Source organism: Musa acuminata, chromosome BXJ2-1, assembly GCF_036884655.1.
Source record: "Musa acuminata AAA Group cultivar baxijiao chromosome BXJ2-1, Cavendish_Baxijiao_AAA, whole genome shotgun sequence".
Classification (NCBI taxonomy): domain Eukaryota; kingdom Viridiplantae; phylum Streptophyta; class Magnoliopsida; order Zingiberales; family Musaceae; genus Musa; species Musa acuminata.
In genome coordinates this window covers 12,442,733-12,457,383 of record NC_088338.1, presented here as the reverse complement: position 1 = coordinate 12,457,383, position 14,651 = coordinate 12,442,733, and the positions used below count along the sequence as shown (strand labels likewise).

The 14,651-nt window shown below is 39.2% G+C and overlaps 2 protein-coding genes and 1 long non-coding RNA gene across 7 annotated transcripts; all 3 read right to left on the bottom strand.

Annotated features, from left to right (window-relative positions):
• Positions 1 to 529: 529 nt before the first annotated feature.
• On the bottom strand, positions 530 to 2,592 carry LOC135598110 (uncharacterized). 3 transcript variants are annotated; one of them, XR_010481492.1, is made up of 2 exons: positions 2,459 to 2,592; positions 530 to 948 (listed from the first exon to the last, which is right to left on the bottom strand). It is a non-coding gene; the product is annotated as an uncharacterized LOC135598110 (long non-coding RNA). The 3 variants fall into 3 exon arrangements; XR_010481491.1 differs by lacking the exon at positions 2,459 to 2,592 and adding an exon at positions 2,206 to 2,440; XR_010481493.1 differs by lacking the exon at positions 2,459 to 2,592 and adding an exon at positions 2,235 to 2,440.
• Positions 2,593 to 3,171: 579 nt separating this feature from the next.
• On the bottom strand, positions 3,172 to 12,146 carry LOC103998277 (APO protein 4, mitochondrial). Of its 3 annotated transcripts, none has more exons than XM_009419724.3 (6): positions 12,039 to 12,142; positions 10,872 to 10,916; positions 10,434 to 10,481; positions 10,243 to 10,345; positions 5,963 to 6,221; positions 3,172 to 4,377 (listed from the first exon to the last, which is right to left on the bottom strand). In XM_009419724.3, the coding sequence occupies exons 5-6, from the start codon at positions 6,214 to 6,216 to the stop codon at positions 3,657 to 3,659; spliced, it is 975 nt and encodes a 324-aa protein (XP_009417999.1). In that variant the 5' UTR covers positions 6,217 to 6,221; positions 10,243 to 10,345; positions 10,434 to 10,481; positions 10,872 to 10,916; positions 12,039 to 12,142; the 3' UTR covers positions 3,172 to 3,656. The 3 variants fall into 3 exon arrangements, with proteins under 3 accessions (XP_009417999.1, XP_009417992.1, XP_009417984.1); XM_009419717.3 differs by having other exon boundaries at positions 10,872 to 10,925; positions 12,039 to 12,137; XM_009419709.3 differs by lacking the exon at positions 10,872 to 10,916 and having other exon boundaries at positions 12,039 to 12,146.
• Positions 12,147 to 12,898: 752 nt separating this feature from the next.
• On the bottom strand, positions 12,899 to 14,258 carry LOC135598109 (uncharacterized). The gene is made up of 2 exons (XM_065091641.1): positions 14,122 to 14,258; positions 12,899 to 13,466 (listed from the first exon to the last, which is right to left on the bottom strand). The coding sequence occupies exon 2, from the start codon at positions 13,428 to 13,430 to the stop codon at positions 13,137 to 13,139; it is 294 nt and encodes a 97-aa protein (XP_064947713.1). The 5' UTR covers positions 13,431 to 13,466; positions 14,122 to 14,258; the 3' UTR covers positions 12,899 to 13,136.
• Between the last annotated feature and the right edge of the window lie 393 nt (positions 14,259 to 14,651).

Here is a 14,651-nt window from a genome sequence, read left to right as displayed (position 1 = left end):
TTATTTATGTGGGCCAAACAACTAGTCCGGTTAGAATAGATGATGCTTCTTCCAAAAGGAATTTACATCTTTATGACTGAAGGCCTCGATAGCCAAGTTGTCTAGGATTTGACTCACCAAACACACGCTGGTTGGTAGGGGAAGGTTGTGGATACTGACTTACGAGTCGGCAATAAATTAGAAAAGGCTATCTATCATTCATTGTTAAATGTAAGAAATATAAAACTTGAAGTAAGATAAAAAGCAGTAGGAGATCAAGTATACCCAGGTTTTGATCGCATGCATTGCCGAAAGAGCTTGAAAGGGCCTGGAACTGTTTCAAATGGATTTCCTTCAAAGCAACAAAAATTGAACATAAAAGTTTCACCCTGTAGAGTATACAAAAACGCTGAAAAATAAAGAGTACCCTATAGAAGTACTTAAAAACGGAACAAGAAATAAAACATTAGTAAATTAATTGATGCTAAATCGGACAGATCCTGGAAACCAACATTACATGCATCTAAAGGCATAAGAGGTTTGGTAGATGTAAACATTTTAATTCTTTTTTTTTTAATTCCATTCACCTTTCAAATATAAAGTTGGCAAGGAGTGAGAAAATTTACTCAACCTTAGCACACTAGAATTTTGAAAAAGTTAAAAAGAGTCAACAACCTGAGCGCATTCCTAAATATGCACAACCAAACAGAAATGATAAGATACCAGAAGGACTTCAGAATTCAACCATGGATCAAATGAAAATACAGTTTCGAAGATTTGAAACCAAGGAGAACCTGGATAACATACGTCTGTCTGTCTTCAGCACGGACGTTGCATCTGTGTGCCTGAGAATGTCGTGTATCACCTTCAAGGAAGCCCCAGGGGCTCTCTCTCCTTGGGACAGGTCGAGTGCCTCATCCTTCTCCTCTACAAATAATTTTTGAATGATCTTCGTGCCCCCGATTTGCACTGCAGCAATGTCAACTTAATCAGAACCGCATCTTAAATAAGCAAACTAAGCACCGTCAACAAATACACAAGATCAACAATTTTGATTTGGAGTAGTAGTCTCTTGGATTGCTGAAGGCTACACACAATGACCCTCCTTGGACACCACATTAGTGGAAACCTCATGCACTGGATTGCCCTTTTGTGAAGAGTAGTAGATGTCATTACAGGTTATTATTAACTCACCAAAAATGCATCTCAAGCTGAGTAAATGAAACCTATAAACTCCCCTGAGCATTATTGATCCTTTAAAACCTAAGTAGATACAAGACCTGCAATGCTACCTAATCCTTATTATCCTTTTTTCTATTTCTCTTACTTCTTTTATTATTCTGTAAAAGTTGTTTCAGTTCCTCCCAACTATCTTCTTTACTTGCACAAACTATCTTATATTTAGAACTAGAATAACCTAGCAATAGAATCAAATTGCAATGAGATCACCTAAAATACTGAGAAATGGAAAGAAAAATAAATGCAATAAAACTAAAAAGATAGGAAAAAGAAAATATGGTGATTGAACCTATATGTGGTCCATCAGTGTTCATATTGGGCATATCACTCAATATGTGTATCTTACCGAGCATAAAGCCCAGATTAAGCTACTGAAACAAGGTGGGTTAAATGGTAAACGTACCGGCCGGTACCTAATTTTTTGATAGCAATGGCAATCACCGTCTCTTGTTTCTTTTTCTTTTTCTTACTCTGTTTCTTTCTCTCATCCATGCTCGCCCTCCACCTGCATCTCTTCCTCCTCCGGACCAACTCATCCCAGTCTAGAAATCTGATATCTTGGCCAACCGACTACAATATCAGATTTCTAGATGAATGATTAGGAAAACAATTGGTAGATTCAGCTGGCCCAATGACATGACAAACTAGGTCTTTCATCTCAAATGATAATTTTTATGTAGAAAGGCAAACATAACAAGTTCCACGTTATTCCAAGAACTGATTAACAAGTGCTTACATGTTCATCGGAAGTAGTTAAACGCTTACCGAAGAACATTGGTGACTCAAACAATTAATGCTCGCTATATCATTCACTTCAATATCGTTTTTTATTTTATTTTATAGAACTGTGACAAACATCTTGTGACTTTCTCAACCAGCTTACCTCTACAATCAATTTGTTCCGAGATAGATTGACGACCAGGCAGATAAAATTAGCATCACCACTAGTAATTGCATTCATTGTAACTTGTAAACGCCAGAACTCACCGCAAAGATCATCACAGAAATCACTGTACCTGACGCAGATCTCCCTTATGGTCGGAAACCCAATTCGATTTGCCGAACCGGAAAAACCATTTTAAAGAATGGAACGATAACCAATCATCAAAAATTGATTCACACAGAAAAACCCTTCCTCACAAGAATCATCCACAGTCGGCTTCGATCTAGCCATTAAGAAACACTCTCTATTTATTTCTCCATGGATCTTTGCAAATTCAATCATAAATATGTTACCTACATCAAGAGACCACAGAAGCATAGTCTATTGAGGGGGTTCACAAACATGATGAGTAGCACGAACGGGAAAATGAATCAAGGCAAAGGGCTTCGCACGGACTGAGAATCTAAGAAACCGAAAGAGCTTAGAGAGAGAGAGAGAGAGAGAGAGAGGGATTCATAAACCCTAGTGCGTACTTGTGACTTCCAGCTGTGACAGGGCGATGGTCCGAGTCTCGAGGAAGAGTCACGACGTGGGTGTCTCCGAGGCACCACCCATTTCTGCAACCAAACTGGCTCGCGAAACCGCCCAATTCGAAGGATTCAGGTAGTTGTTGTTAGTGAAGGCCGTTTGACACGTATTCGAGTTGATCATCAAGGTCAGCTCTTGATGATGGCGTAGCAACGCTGGTAATTGAATCCCTTGGTCTAAACCACTGATCAAAATGCTTAAGCTGAAATTAATAGTAGTACACTCATCAGATCCTTATAAGCCAATCTTAGTCTTGTCAACTTTGAATGTGAGATTAATCAGGGATGTTATATTAGATATGAAGAAAAATAACTTGATGAACTAACTATACGAGTATTATTATTATTATTTTTTGCTTTAGTTATCTTAGCTCGTAAACGATTAGCATGTTTTGCATGAACCTTCAAATCCCCTTGTATTTGGATGAATTCTCCTCGGTACTACTGACGCATCACAACAAAATTTTGAACACAATAAAAAAATACTTCAAAACGATTCATTTTCTCCTCAAGTTCATAAAAACAATAATTTTAAAGCATCAAAATAAATAAGCTTGACAGAATCAATGAACTCTCTTCTGGGAAAACAATGTCACTTTAGCTGCTCGCTGGTAAGAGTCTTGCAGCATAATCTAATCTTTTCACTCCAAATCTCCACAACAACATGGAGTATCAAATGAGAAACCTCCATCAGTTGATTCCTTTCAAGTCTCTTGCACAGCGAGAAATAGGTATCAGATCTCCTTCCGATCAAACTTCCTGACCAACTTTGGCATTTGAACTGCTTTCAATGTCAAATCCGATGAATTGCAGTGAGATGCTATCCCTCAGGAGGACATCAGAAATCATTAATATGTGAAGTTTCAAATCACTTTTTCTTGAGAAAAAATGAAGGTGCCATTTAGAGTGTCATATCTGAATCGAAGCACGGTCTCGAGCAAGCATCGTGTGAGTGACCATCATAAAACTCAAGTGGCCGTGAGCCCATGGACCTTCATCATACAGAAGTACTTCATCGGCACTCTGGCACCAGCTTGCATGCAGAGCTCGACGACAGCTGGTGCATGCCCATAAAAACCCCGCCCGCTATCCACAAGCACAGGTGGATCGTGAGGCCGCCGATGCCACACCATCTTTGGTGGTACCAAGTCATCCACCTCCGCTTTCTTCCACATGTGGGATCCCTTCCATCTTTCAAATTTAAAAACCCCACAGAGTCGCGCCTTGTGCCCTGATGGCCCAACGTGGACTTCTGAACAATACTTGCAGACCTTCACTGGATAGACTAGCAATAGCTTCTGTACTCCCAGCCTGAGCGTCTCCCAGGCATCCAAGGTGACCTGAGCAACTAACTTGATGTCTTTGTCCGACGAAACACCAGCCTTTACTGTGTTTCCTTGGCTACGAGGGGATTCTGGACTGCAATTATACAAAACTTCATCTGAAATTTCAACTCCAGCTTGATAGCATAATTCAACAATAGCTGGAACACGATGGAAGTCAAATCTCTGGTCATGCTTTATGATGCTTTGATGCATATCTTGGAGATGAAAGGACTCAACTGGAGTGAGGATATCATTCAATTTTCCTTCAGTCCAATGGTGTGGCTGGTCCTTAATAATATGCTTAAAGCCATAACAGGTTTTAATCTGATGCCCTGTCTCACCAACATATACTTCAGGACAAAACCTGGAAGAAAGATCATAACTGGAAAGTTCAAAAATAGCTCCGCTATGAAAGTCTAATATTGTTTTGTAGTACAGATGAAAAACAAAACTTAAAATCAGCCTCACAATCATGTTATGGTGGAATGAATCAGCCAATTCTTTTTCCAATTCACCCAAAATACCAATTAACTGCAAATAAACGTTATTGAAGAGCAACAGTTCAAGTCACTTTATAAAATGGCCAAGATTTCAGCAATCATATGCAGGCCTGGGCATCAGACATGCTGTAAACAGTCGATAAAATTAGTAGGAATATGAGAAAGAAAACAGCGGTCATCAGAACCAACAAAGCAAGCTTCACAAGCTACAAAATTCTAGTCTAACCAGAACAAGTATGCAGTCAGCCAATAACAAACTATCTCGGAAACTACAAATATCAACTAAGTTGCTTTTGGTTGGCGTGCAAATAAATCCTGTGCGTGATGCATCTTATCCAGGTTTATTTAACGCACAACAATTACAGGTTCATTCACCTCATAAGACACTGAGGAACATTCCATGGATGGTCTTAGTCTTGCATACAACAGGTTTGGTAAACAGGCTTACGAATGGATTGAACATGCAGAGAACGAGTGTAGTTATGCATAAGCACCAAAAAAAAAGATCTTTCATTTCTTCTAAAAATAAAGAAAAAACTAAAAGAAAGAAAGATGGATATTTAATAACCAGAACCAGTGGACAAAGAAGTTTATTCTATTGAAAAATCAGAAATCTCCTACAAAAGCTACAAGCTACAAAAAAAAACCACTCAAGACAAAATTATCTAAATTTAAGATCATGTTGACTAAATGGATGATTGAAAAAATTGCAATTAAGTCATGGAAAAACAAACAAAAGAGAAAAACTAAGAAGAAGGTGAAGTGGGAAGGGAAGACACAAATTCAGAAAGAGGAACAATGAAGGATGAATTATAAAATCATGAGAATGAGTCAGACAAATGAAGATCCAAGGAAAACTACCAATTCATAATCTCATAGCGATTAACAAATCGTACAAAGTACCAATCCCCAATGAACTAAATGAAGTGCAAAGTGACTGTTTTTTATAAAAGAAAAGTTCCTTGTATTGGAATAACATAACTACCTGTGACTAACAAGAAAGAACAGTAAGAGGATAATTCAAGAAATCAATACTGAAAAAACAATATAAGTATGTAATGCTCCCCGTAAATATAATAAGCAGGTCTGAACAAGTATCAGTGGATACACAAGAAGTTCAGGCGACAGTAAAAGATGTCTTATGTAACAATCCAAGGGACAAAATAATTAACAAACAACATAGCTGACATTAAAAGGCTGAAAGTTTTGGGACATGAAACCCATCTGTCTCCAATTATCAGCATTTATTAGTTCCCTAAAGAAATATATTTGAAAGAAGTTCCTATTCATTCATAATTTCATATGTTCATGGCAGGACTCTTTATTTTGTAAGAATATTTATATGAGCCTTACAGAGAATGAAAACAACCAGCATTTTCAGAAGTGAAAATGGATTAACAAACAAAAAACTTGTAGCTAACAAGAATTGCAAGGAACATAGATGCTTACTTGCATGACTTAACCGGGATAAACTTGAGGAGAGTAGAGATGCCTTCTGCCAACATTTCTCTCGATTTTAGAACATCTTGTGCTATAGGAATCATTCTCACGACAGGATAATCTTTTGCTCTGTTTCTTATTCTTTTCAAAATCATTGGCCGAAGCTTATTCCAATCAACTTTTGAACCATACTGCCTCAAATGCAAGAGGGAGCAATATAAGTCTCCCTGGAGATAATGCTGAACTTGCCTCCAGAAAGCCATCAGACCTAAACCACAAATTTGAGCATTCAAATATATTAAATTCTACATGTTGATGCTTAAAAGACATACAGACTAAAGCTATGTATGTGTTTCTACAATATAAAATTAAAATAGCTAATTGGATAGTGGATGGGCATGCTTAGGTTTAAACCATCCAGTGAACTGGATGAAAACATAACTTTAGGTTTGATAAATAAGATTGGTAGGGATTTGAAATAATTGTGGCTCGATTATAGTATTTTTGAATAGTATAACAGTATCTTGCCTTAGTAATCAAAAACATTGTAAGCACATTCAAAAGCATTGTAATTGGTTTCACTAGATCAGTTGGCTAGAGAAAAGGTCCAGACCACCCGGGTTTCAATGAGAAAAACTATGCTTTGTGCATGCATATTGAGAACAAGGGGGTCGATCAAGAAAAACCAAACACCTGAGGCTTTTTTCTGGGAAATCACCAAGATTTATAGTTATATTGATCCCGAGTTTTATTTCAAAACAAAAGCACAATAATCCAAAGAACATATTATAGCAAAGAAGCCTTGAGCTACATATCTATATGCTCACAAACGATAATGATGCATTCTCAATAATTCAACAAAACACAAAAGAACAACAAAACAAAGCAAACCACTACAATTTTTAAAATTAAGTTAAAAAATTCTAAAAATACAATAAAAGATAACCGACCCTTAAGAGGGTTGTCTTTTTATTCTTTTTTCCAAAAACGAAAACAGGCTAATCAAATATGGGAATGAGGAACCATTTTTATTGATGCCCAGGGAGAATTCCACTATGTATCTGTGAAGATGCCACAATTTTTCTATCAGTGAGGAGTGACCATGTGTATAATTTGACATGGCAACAGGTGATACGTTATTAGATAGAAGTTTATAGAGAGTCGACAAGGCCAATTTGGCATTAGTTGATGCTGCCGACAATAATGACCATTAATTTGAAATTGCAGCGTTATGGGAATCAAGCAAGTCCTAGTGGCTGGGATTTCAATTTGGTTGAATTTAAGCTTTTTTGGATCAATTTTGTCAACCACCTTATTCTCGTCTCCTCCTGCCAACTGCCATTGCCTCATTCATTGGGCACTGTCAACAAGTAACACCATGCTCCTCATTCCATTTCTCAACCTATGTTATCGGTCCATTGCCAACATGTCACCGACAAATTTGTATAAAGGGTGTTTGACGTAATGTTTGTATATGTCTGTGTCTTTCGGTTTTGTTCATGCCTAGCACAACATATAGAGAGCTTGCAATAGGCTTGACAATCCCATTTTGGTTTGCTTGGCCATCTTAGTCCTATAAATGTTGGTTATGTGAAATCATCGCGCAAAGGCAAAACTGTCCAAAAACAGGCCACCTAGGCAACCATTTTAGGGGTTTTCTAACTCCACAAAGTGGTGCAAAGTGTCAACCAGCACAACACCAAAGAGCTACACGGGTGGCACATGGCTGGATGAGCCTTTGGGGTAGTGTCTAGGACTGGTTCGGTGCCTTGTTCTGCAGCAATATTATGTGGATACTTGTAGGGACTTTTGATCGCGACGGACCACCTTGAACCCTTTGTCACACGACTGTTCAAAGCTTATGCAGTCTATGTTTGTATTTTGCATTGCCTATCAAGTGTTTGCTAAAATGTCTGCTTGCAAGATCTTAGGTTAAACAATTCCTCTAACTCGTCTTCTCTTTTGTAGCTCCTTAAGGGACCATAAGAGGTTTTGTGGAGGTTGACCCTTTATAGATGAAAACGTAAAGGTGCCACACGACTTAGACAAAACTAAGTAAGTTCGTGACAAACAAGAGAGCCTTGTGTAACATCTTCCCGTCTGCTCTTCTACCCTAAACTCAACACCACACCCTAATTGCCTCAACAACACACCCTAACTGCCTCAACAACCTTATCACCATCGAGGCCATACCAATGCTCGTGCACTGCTATGTCCTAATGTCATTGGCGAATGGATCTAGTATCACTATCCCCTTATCTGTACACAGTGGTTTAAATAGGTGCTCGGGTGAAGCAACATGAGGTGAGGCCCGAGCACCTCAGGCGAACGCTCGGTTTAAATGAAGCAACCAAACTAAATTTTTAAGTCTGGTTTGACTGAACAGTAGCTAGTTGGTGATTGCCTCCGCCGCCGACAGCCTAGCCTTGGTGCGTAGTTCCTTCTGTCGCCACTACTTCTGTGTGTAGCTCCTTCCACCATCGAGGGAGAGGACCATAGCTTCCTCTGCCACCGACAGACACCTCTGAAGCTTCCTCCACCTACGACATCGCCATCCGCAGCTTCCACCGGTGTCGATGCTATCATCTGCAGCTTCCTCTGTTGTTGTTGTTGTCATCCGAAACTTCCTCCGCCACTACCGTCGTCCACAGCTTCAACACCATCGTAATCGTGACTCTTTTCCCCGGTTTCCACAGTCAGTGACTCTTTTCTCTCCTTCTAACTACTGTTAACAATAGATAATCTACTGTTAATAGTAATTAATATTATATTTTATATAATCATATTTATCAATTATATTATATTTTTTATATTTTAATATTTTAGAGGATCTTGCTTCACTCAAATGAGAAAAGAAAGCCTAACGCCTTAAGCATTTTGAGATCTTGATGTCTTTTGGCACCTAGCACTTTTTAAATCATTGTCTGTACAATCAACGATGTTGTCTAAGCTCAATATTCGTTACCATGATTACAATATCTTAGTTTAGGTAGAAAGACATTCAACTCAATTGATTGAGGGAGTGCCATGAGTAACATACTAAATACATTGCGTGGAACCATATCCTATTCAATATTTAATAAATTTTACTCAATTATTATCAAATAATTACTTATAGTTCAACAGTCACAATCTATTATATGTGGAGCCAAGAAACCTAGGCTTTTAAAGAAGTGGTCATATCTATAAAAACTGGCTTCACAAGAATCACAACTATGACATATTGTGCTGTTATCAGACAAGTGTTTCATGAGATATTGCACAGAAATAGCTTAATTTAAGATTGAAAAGATAAATTCTCCATGCAAATTTATAATCTGGCATGAAATCCATAGGTTTTGGATGCTTGTTGCTTGCAGCCATCCTTTCATCAGCTTAAGATTGAAGCATGAAATTAAATACGAATTATGATATTATCACCCATAAATCGTGGAATAGATCAATGTGTGTTTCTTGGATTTCCAGATCAACCAATTGCTGACACTATCAACAGTTGCTAATTCACACTACAACTTCCCACAAAAGAAAGAAACAAAGAAGACCAGAGAAGAATCATCTTAGAAACATGAGACCTGGACAATAGCATTAGATGAGGGTGATCTAAAGAATCAGACCAAGACAATGGAAAGATAAGAAAACATAGGGTTCCCAAAAGCCGATCTCCTCATAATAGAGCAAGGTTCAAGAAAGACAAGAATTAAGTCAATAATTCACTAAATACATTGATACGGAAAAGAAACAAAAAAAAATACTAAGAAGATCATATCATCCATGCCAGGGTAGACAATCTAGACAAAAGGAAAACATAAAAAGTGACAGTAGAGAGGTTAGTACCTTGGGGCATCTGGAAAGGCAGGTGTTGAAGGGAGTGGCAGAAGCAGCGTTCAACAAGGTAACCATGGGGGAGAGGGAAGATCGAACTCGTAGGGTTTAGAGGAAAGATCGTGATATGGGATGGAGATGGGACATGGAAGAAGGTGTTCTGGAGTTTCACAATGTGTAGCATAGACGCACAACTAATTAAATGGTAAAGCTTAGACCAAAACCAAACAAAGGACCAAAAGACCAAAAAATTTACTAGCATAGGAAGTCCTTTACCATACAGAACAAAGCTCTGAAGTATGAAATAGAATAAGTTCATGATATCTGAAAACAACAATATGGTAACTTACCCAAAATTCAAGCGACCTCTTCAAAGGGCTCACTAAAATGTTTAAAATTTAATAAAATTTCTTAACCTTTTCCTAACTGGGGAATTCTATTAAATAGAGTGAATCTGGAACATATACCTTCTGGTGTTGCTTTCTGTACATTGCAGTCCAAGTAAGCTTAGCAGGTTTCAGACCATCGTGGAAGTAATTGATTGCATTTTGAGTTTGCAAAACAGAAGACCTAAACAGATCCATGAATTAGTTGAAACAGAACATAAAAATATTTGAATCATGTATATGGATCCACAATAAGATCTGAACAAGTTCACCTGTGAGTCAGATCGAACAAATGTAATATCCTTTCCTGGATATATAACCTGACACCAGTAAAACAGCAGAGTTTAGTCCTGAAAGACAAGCACATAACATGACCATCTAGATAACAGAGGCACTATCGAAATACAGAAACTATTGCAGGAAAGCCATAAGGTTCCAGTGATAACAGTTTAACATGAAATAAGAATTTTCACTAGTAAATGCAGGGAAAGATACAAATTTTAATCCAATAAAAATCAAATATCGGAAATTCCCATAAAACTATAGCACATTACTTCCCAAATTTATAAGACATGAAAAGAGGAAAACTAAAACATGAAAGGTGATGGTGACAAATGGTAGAGAACATATATAGAGTAATTGTTAATGCAAAATATAAAAAAATTGCTACTAAGGCATGGATGATGCATAAGTCGGATGCTGAGACATACTTCAAAACCATCTTCTTGAATTTCCAATATCGTCAATACTTTCTCCTGGGGTTCCTAATAAGTAGTCCGTATCAGAAATGGACATAACAATTACAACAGAGAAACTATCAGGAGAAAGCACATAAGAACTGGACTAAAAGCCAACAAAGTTTTGCACATTTAGATGCAACAGAAAACAAATACCCTGCAAAAAGTAACAAACTGCATGCACCATCAACTAAGATTGAAGAACTGCTTCTTGCAAAGAGAAAAGCCCACTTCAATTTTGGCCATTAAGGTTAGGCAATAGGACACTTACACTGATCAGATCTACGGTGATTTAACAGTATATCCTGCAATCCTAATATCTAACACAAAATGCCAGGCATCAGAAGGGGGCAGCTAAAAAGGACAGTCCATAGAGCACAAGTAATAAGAAGTCAACCAACAACTAAATCAATCCAATCCCTGGTCGATAGATTCAAAAGATAAAAACCAATTTTTGGCCGCCTCCTAATACCAACATCCTAAACGCAAGTCTTAGCAACCTCCTAATACTAGATACCTCCAGCTAAACTAGACCAGCTACAAGCAATCAATGAGAGAATTAATAAGAGCACATGAAAGTAAGAAGTGTAATCAAAGGCAAGAGATGCTAAAAGGTGCCAAGGTGTCAAAACACCCAAGGTTGTAGGTGCTCACCCGGACAAAGTGAAGTGCTCATGAATATTAAAATTTTAAATATATATATCGTAATTGATAAAAATAATCACTGAAACAAAAAATGACATATCAAATTACATTCATTTAAAGTACCAAATTATTTTGTCCAAATCTATCTTAATAAAACAATTAACATAGAAGTACGAGAAGGATGGAGAGGGGGTTGTTGGGTATGGCGAGGGGGGGTTGCTGTCAGTTGGGAGGGGAGGAAGGATGAAGGATCCGAACAGAAGGAGAAGGAGGAGGAGGGGAGGTGCGGCTGCTGCGCTGCCGGGAGGAAGCCGCCGGCGCAGGAAGGAGAAGGGAAGACGCCAGCGAAGGGACGAGGAGGAGGCTGTCGGCGCAGGGAGGAAAGGGGGAAGATGGCTGTGACGAGCCAAAGAAGAGGGAACGCTGGCGGCTGCGGCGGAGTGAGCAACGGCGAAGGAAGAGGAGGAGTATGAGGATGAGAGAGAGATAATATACCAACGACGAGCCCGCTGGAGGAAGACGCCGCCGCCGCCCGCCGATGGAGAGGAAGAGAGGAACTGCCGCCGATTAGGTTTCCTGGGATCTCGTGGCGTGCGCGCGCACCGCGGTGGGGTTGGGTGTGAATATTAGTTGATCTGGTTCGATCGAACCAGATCCGGTGACGTGGCTCGCTCCGACCCGATTTGGAATCAGGCGGACGCGTGGGCCGAGGCACGCTCCTCACCGGCGCCCAAGTGAAGGCTCTCGCTTGGCCCACGCTCGGGCATGCGCCTCGACACTCTAAACCCTCCATAAAACCCAAGGAAATAGGTCACTGGATCTCCATGATAACCAGTTCAACACCAAAAATATTCAAATATAAATTACGAATAGAAAAGTTCATGAGAAATTATCGACTTTAGATGAGTTCGTAAGATGAGCCCAAAAAACACCTTTGAGAGTAAGGATGATGCTAGAGACTTGTAAGTTCTTAGTTTCCATACTCTTTAATCAATATGAGATAAATGTCTTTACCAACGACCCTTCGTCATTCTTATTAGTTAATATTTTATTATTATTGATGCGAACATGAAGACTCATAAAACCGTATGAACTCATTCAAAACGGATAATTCCTCGTGAGCTTTCATATTTGCACTAATAATGATAAAATATTAACTTATAAATAAATATTAAAATAGATTATGTTTGATTATTTTAAAAAGAAAAATCATGCATCATCAATGTGCATTATTATAATGTCTATTCATCAGACGCACGTCAAAAAACTTTACATGTTTATTTTGCATTCTCATAGATATATGTCACCTTCCATGTGCCAAAATGTCTGCAACAGAGCTTTAGAAACCAAACCAGTAAGACTAATACTCGCCGACGAGTTCATTATCATGGAGATACATCAGGTTCCCAAAAAGAGTACAATCACTAATTTGTTTTTATTTTTAGCAGCAAACATCATGAATAAAATTGTGATTGGCATGATGGTCATTATCTGCTCTGCTTAAATGGTGATGAAGAACTAAGGAAGAGGGGCACCAAGACTTTTTGGGCTTGCCTTCCACAAGCCGGACTTCATCCTCCAGCAGCAATGTGGTCAGAAGAATTTTAATTTCCCCTTATGCAAGGATTTAGCCTGGCAGAGTGCCTTGTCGGCTCCTGACATCCCTGAACAGGAATCTGTAGCACCCAAGGTAATCGCAAAGTACAGATAGATGGTGCACAGGAATGCCAACAAAGCTAGCATCGTCAAGAGGAACCTGTGCCGCTCAAGAATTGTAGACCAAGAACCTAACTCACTGTGATCTGATACGTGCTTCTTGGTTGCAGATGACAGAAAAACCGAGTTCTGAGACCTCCTGTGAGGCGATGACAATGCATCAAGAACCATCTCTGTTTAGATTTGTCTCAAGTACTCACTGAAGCCCTGGATAAAAAGAAAAAGATGGCTGTCACTCACACTCCAAGTATTTATCTTCTGAACAATTCTAGAACAATGAACTTTTTTATAGGGTAAGAAAATGTCCCTTGTAACTTTGTATTCATTTCTAGGAATATTATATGTAGGTTTTGACAACAATAACTTGTCTTAATTTCTAGGAATATAGTGTTGCCACTACTTTCAAGATGCCTGGCACTATGTAAGACGACTAGGGCATAACAATCCCTATGATGCATGCATCTATCTACTGCAAACTCTCTCACAAACAAGGAGGCCTTTACCCTTAGCATGACGATACTAGACTGTCAAATCATTGCAGAAAACCAAAAATCTCAGATGCAATCGCTGAGAAACGATTAAAATGAGTCCTTTTTCCTTCCGAAGAGAGAGGAATTGCATACATCAATCGGACATGCAATCGCTGCAAATGTTCACATACTTGTAGTGCACTAATTAAAGATCAACCAAATAAGATTGAAGCAGTGGCGCATGTCATAGATCTGACGCCCGGAAGATAGTGATCCGTCGAATCCAGAACGATAACCAATCGGTAACAACAAGCAAAAGAGAGAAACCATCCATCAAAAAGCGTCGGGAAGCGAAGAAATCTGGCATTTCGAGGGTGGGAAACTGCACGTACCCCGCGACGGAGGGAAGAGGAGGGAGAGATCCGAGTCCGGACCCTCGGAGCAGCTCCCGAATCAGCGTCGGTCGCGGGGCAAATGAAGATGCTGCGTTGTCGAGAGAGAGAGAGAGATGGAGGGCCACTAATTTGGTTTGGCTTGATGCGGGGGAGTCACATGAACTTGGAGAAAGAGAAGGGTGAAGAATTGTGGTCTATTCTTTGCTTGGACCAACGTGAAGGCATTTATTTGAGTTCGTTAACAGATAAATAACCGTTGGTTGTGTTTGGGCAATTAAAGATTGGGCGTACAAGACGAGCACGAGTTGCGTCCGGTCGATTTCCGCACACGAGATTGACCCCATGAAATTTGACTTTAAAGTCGATTTGCTACCAGAAGTTAGGTAAGGATCTGTTTTGCGTATGAATTTGTCATCGAAAGGTTGGTCTAACTCCAGCATCAACGCGGGGTCCCACCACTTGCACATGAGGATGGGTCCCCCTGTGTTGACTGGATGACAGTTGACATGATGAGAAGGTTCACAAGG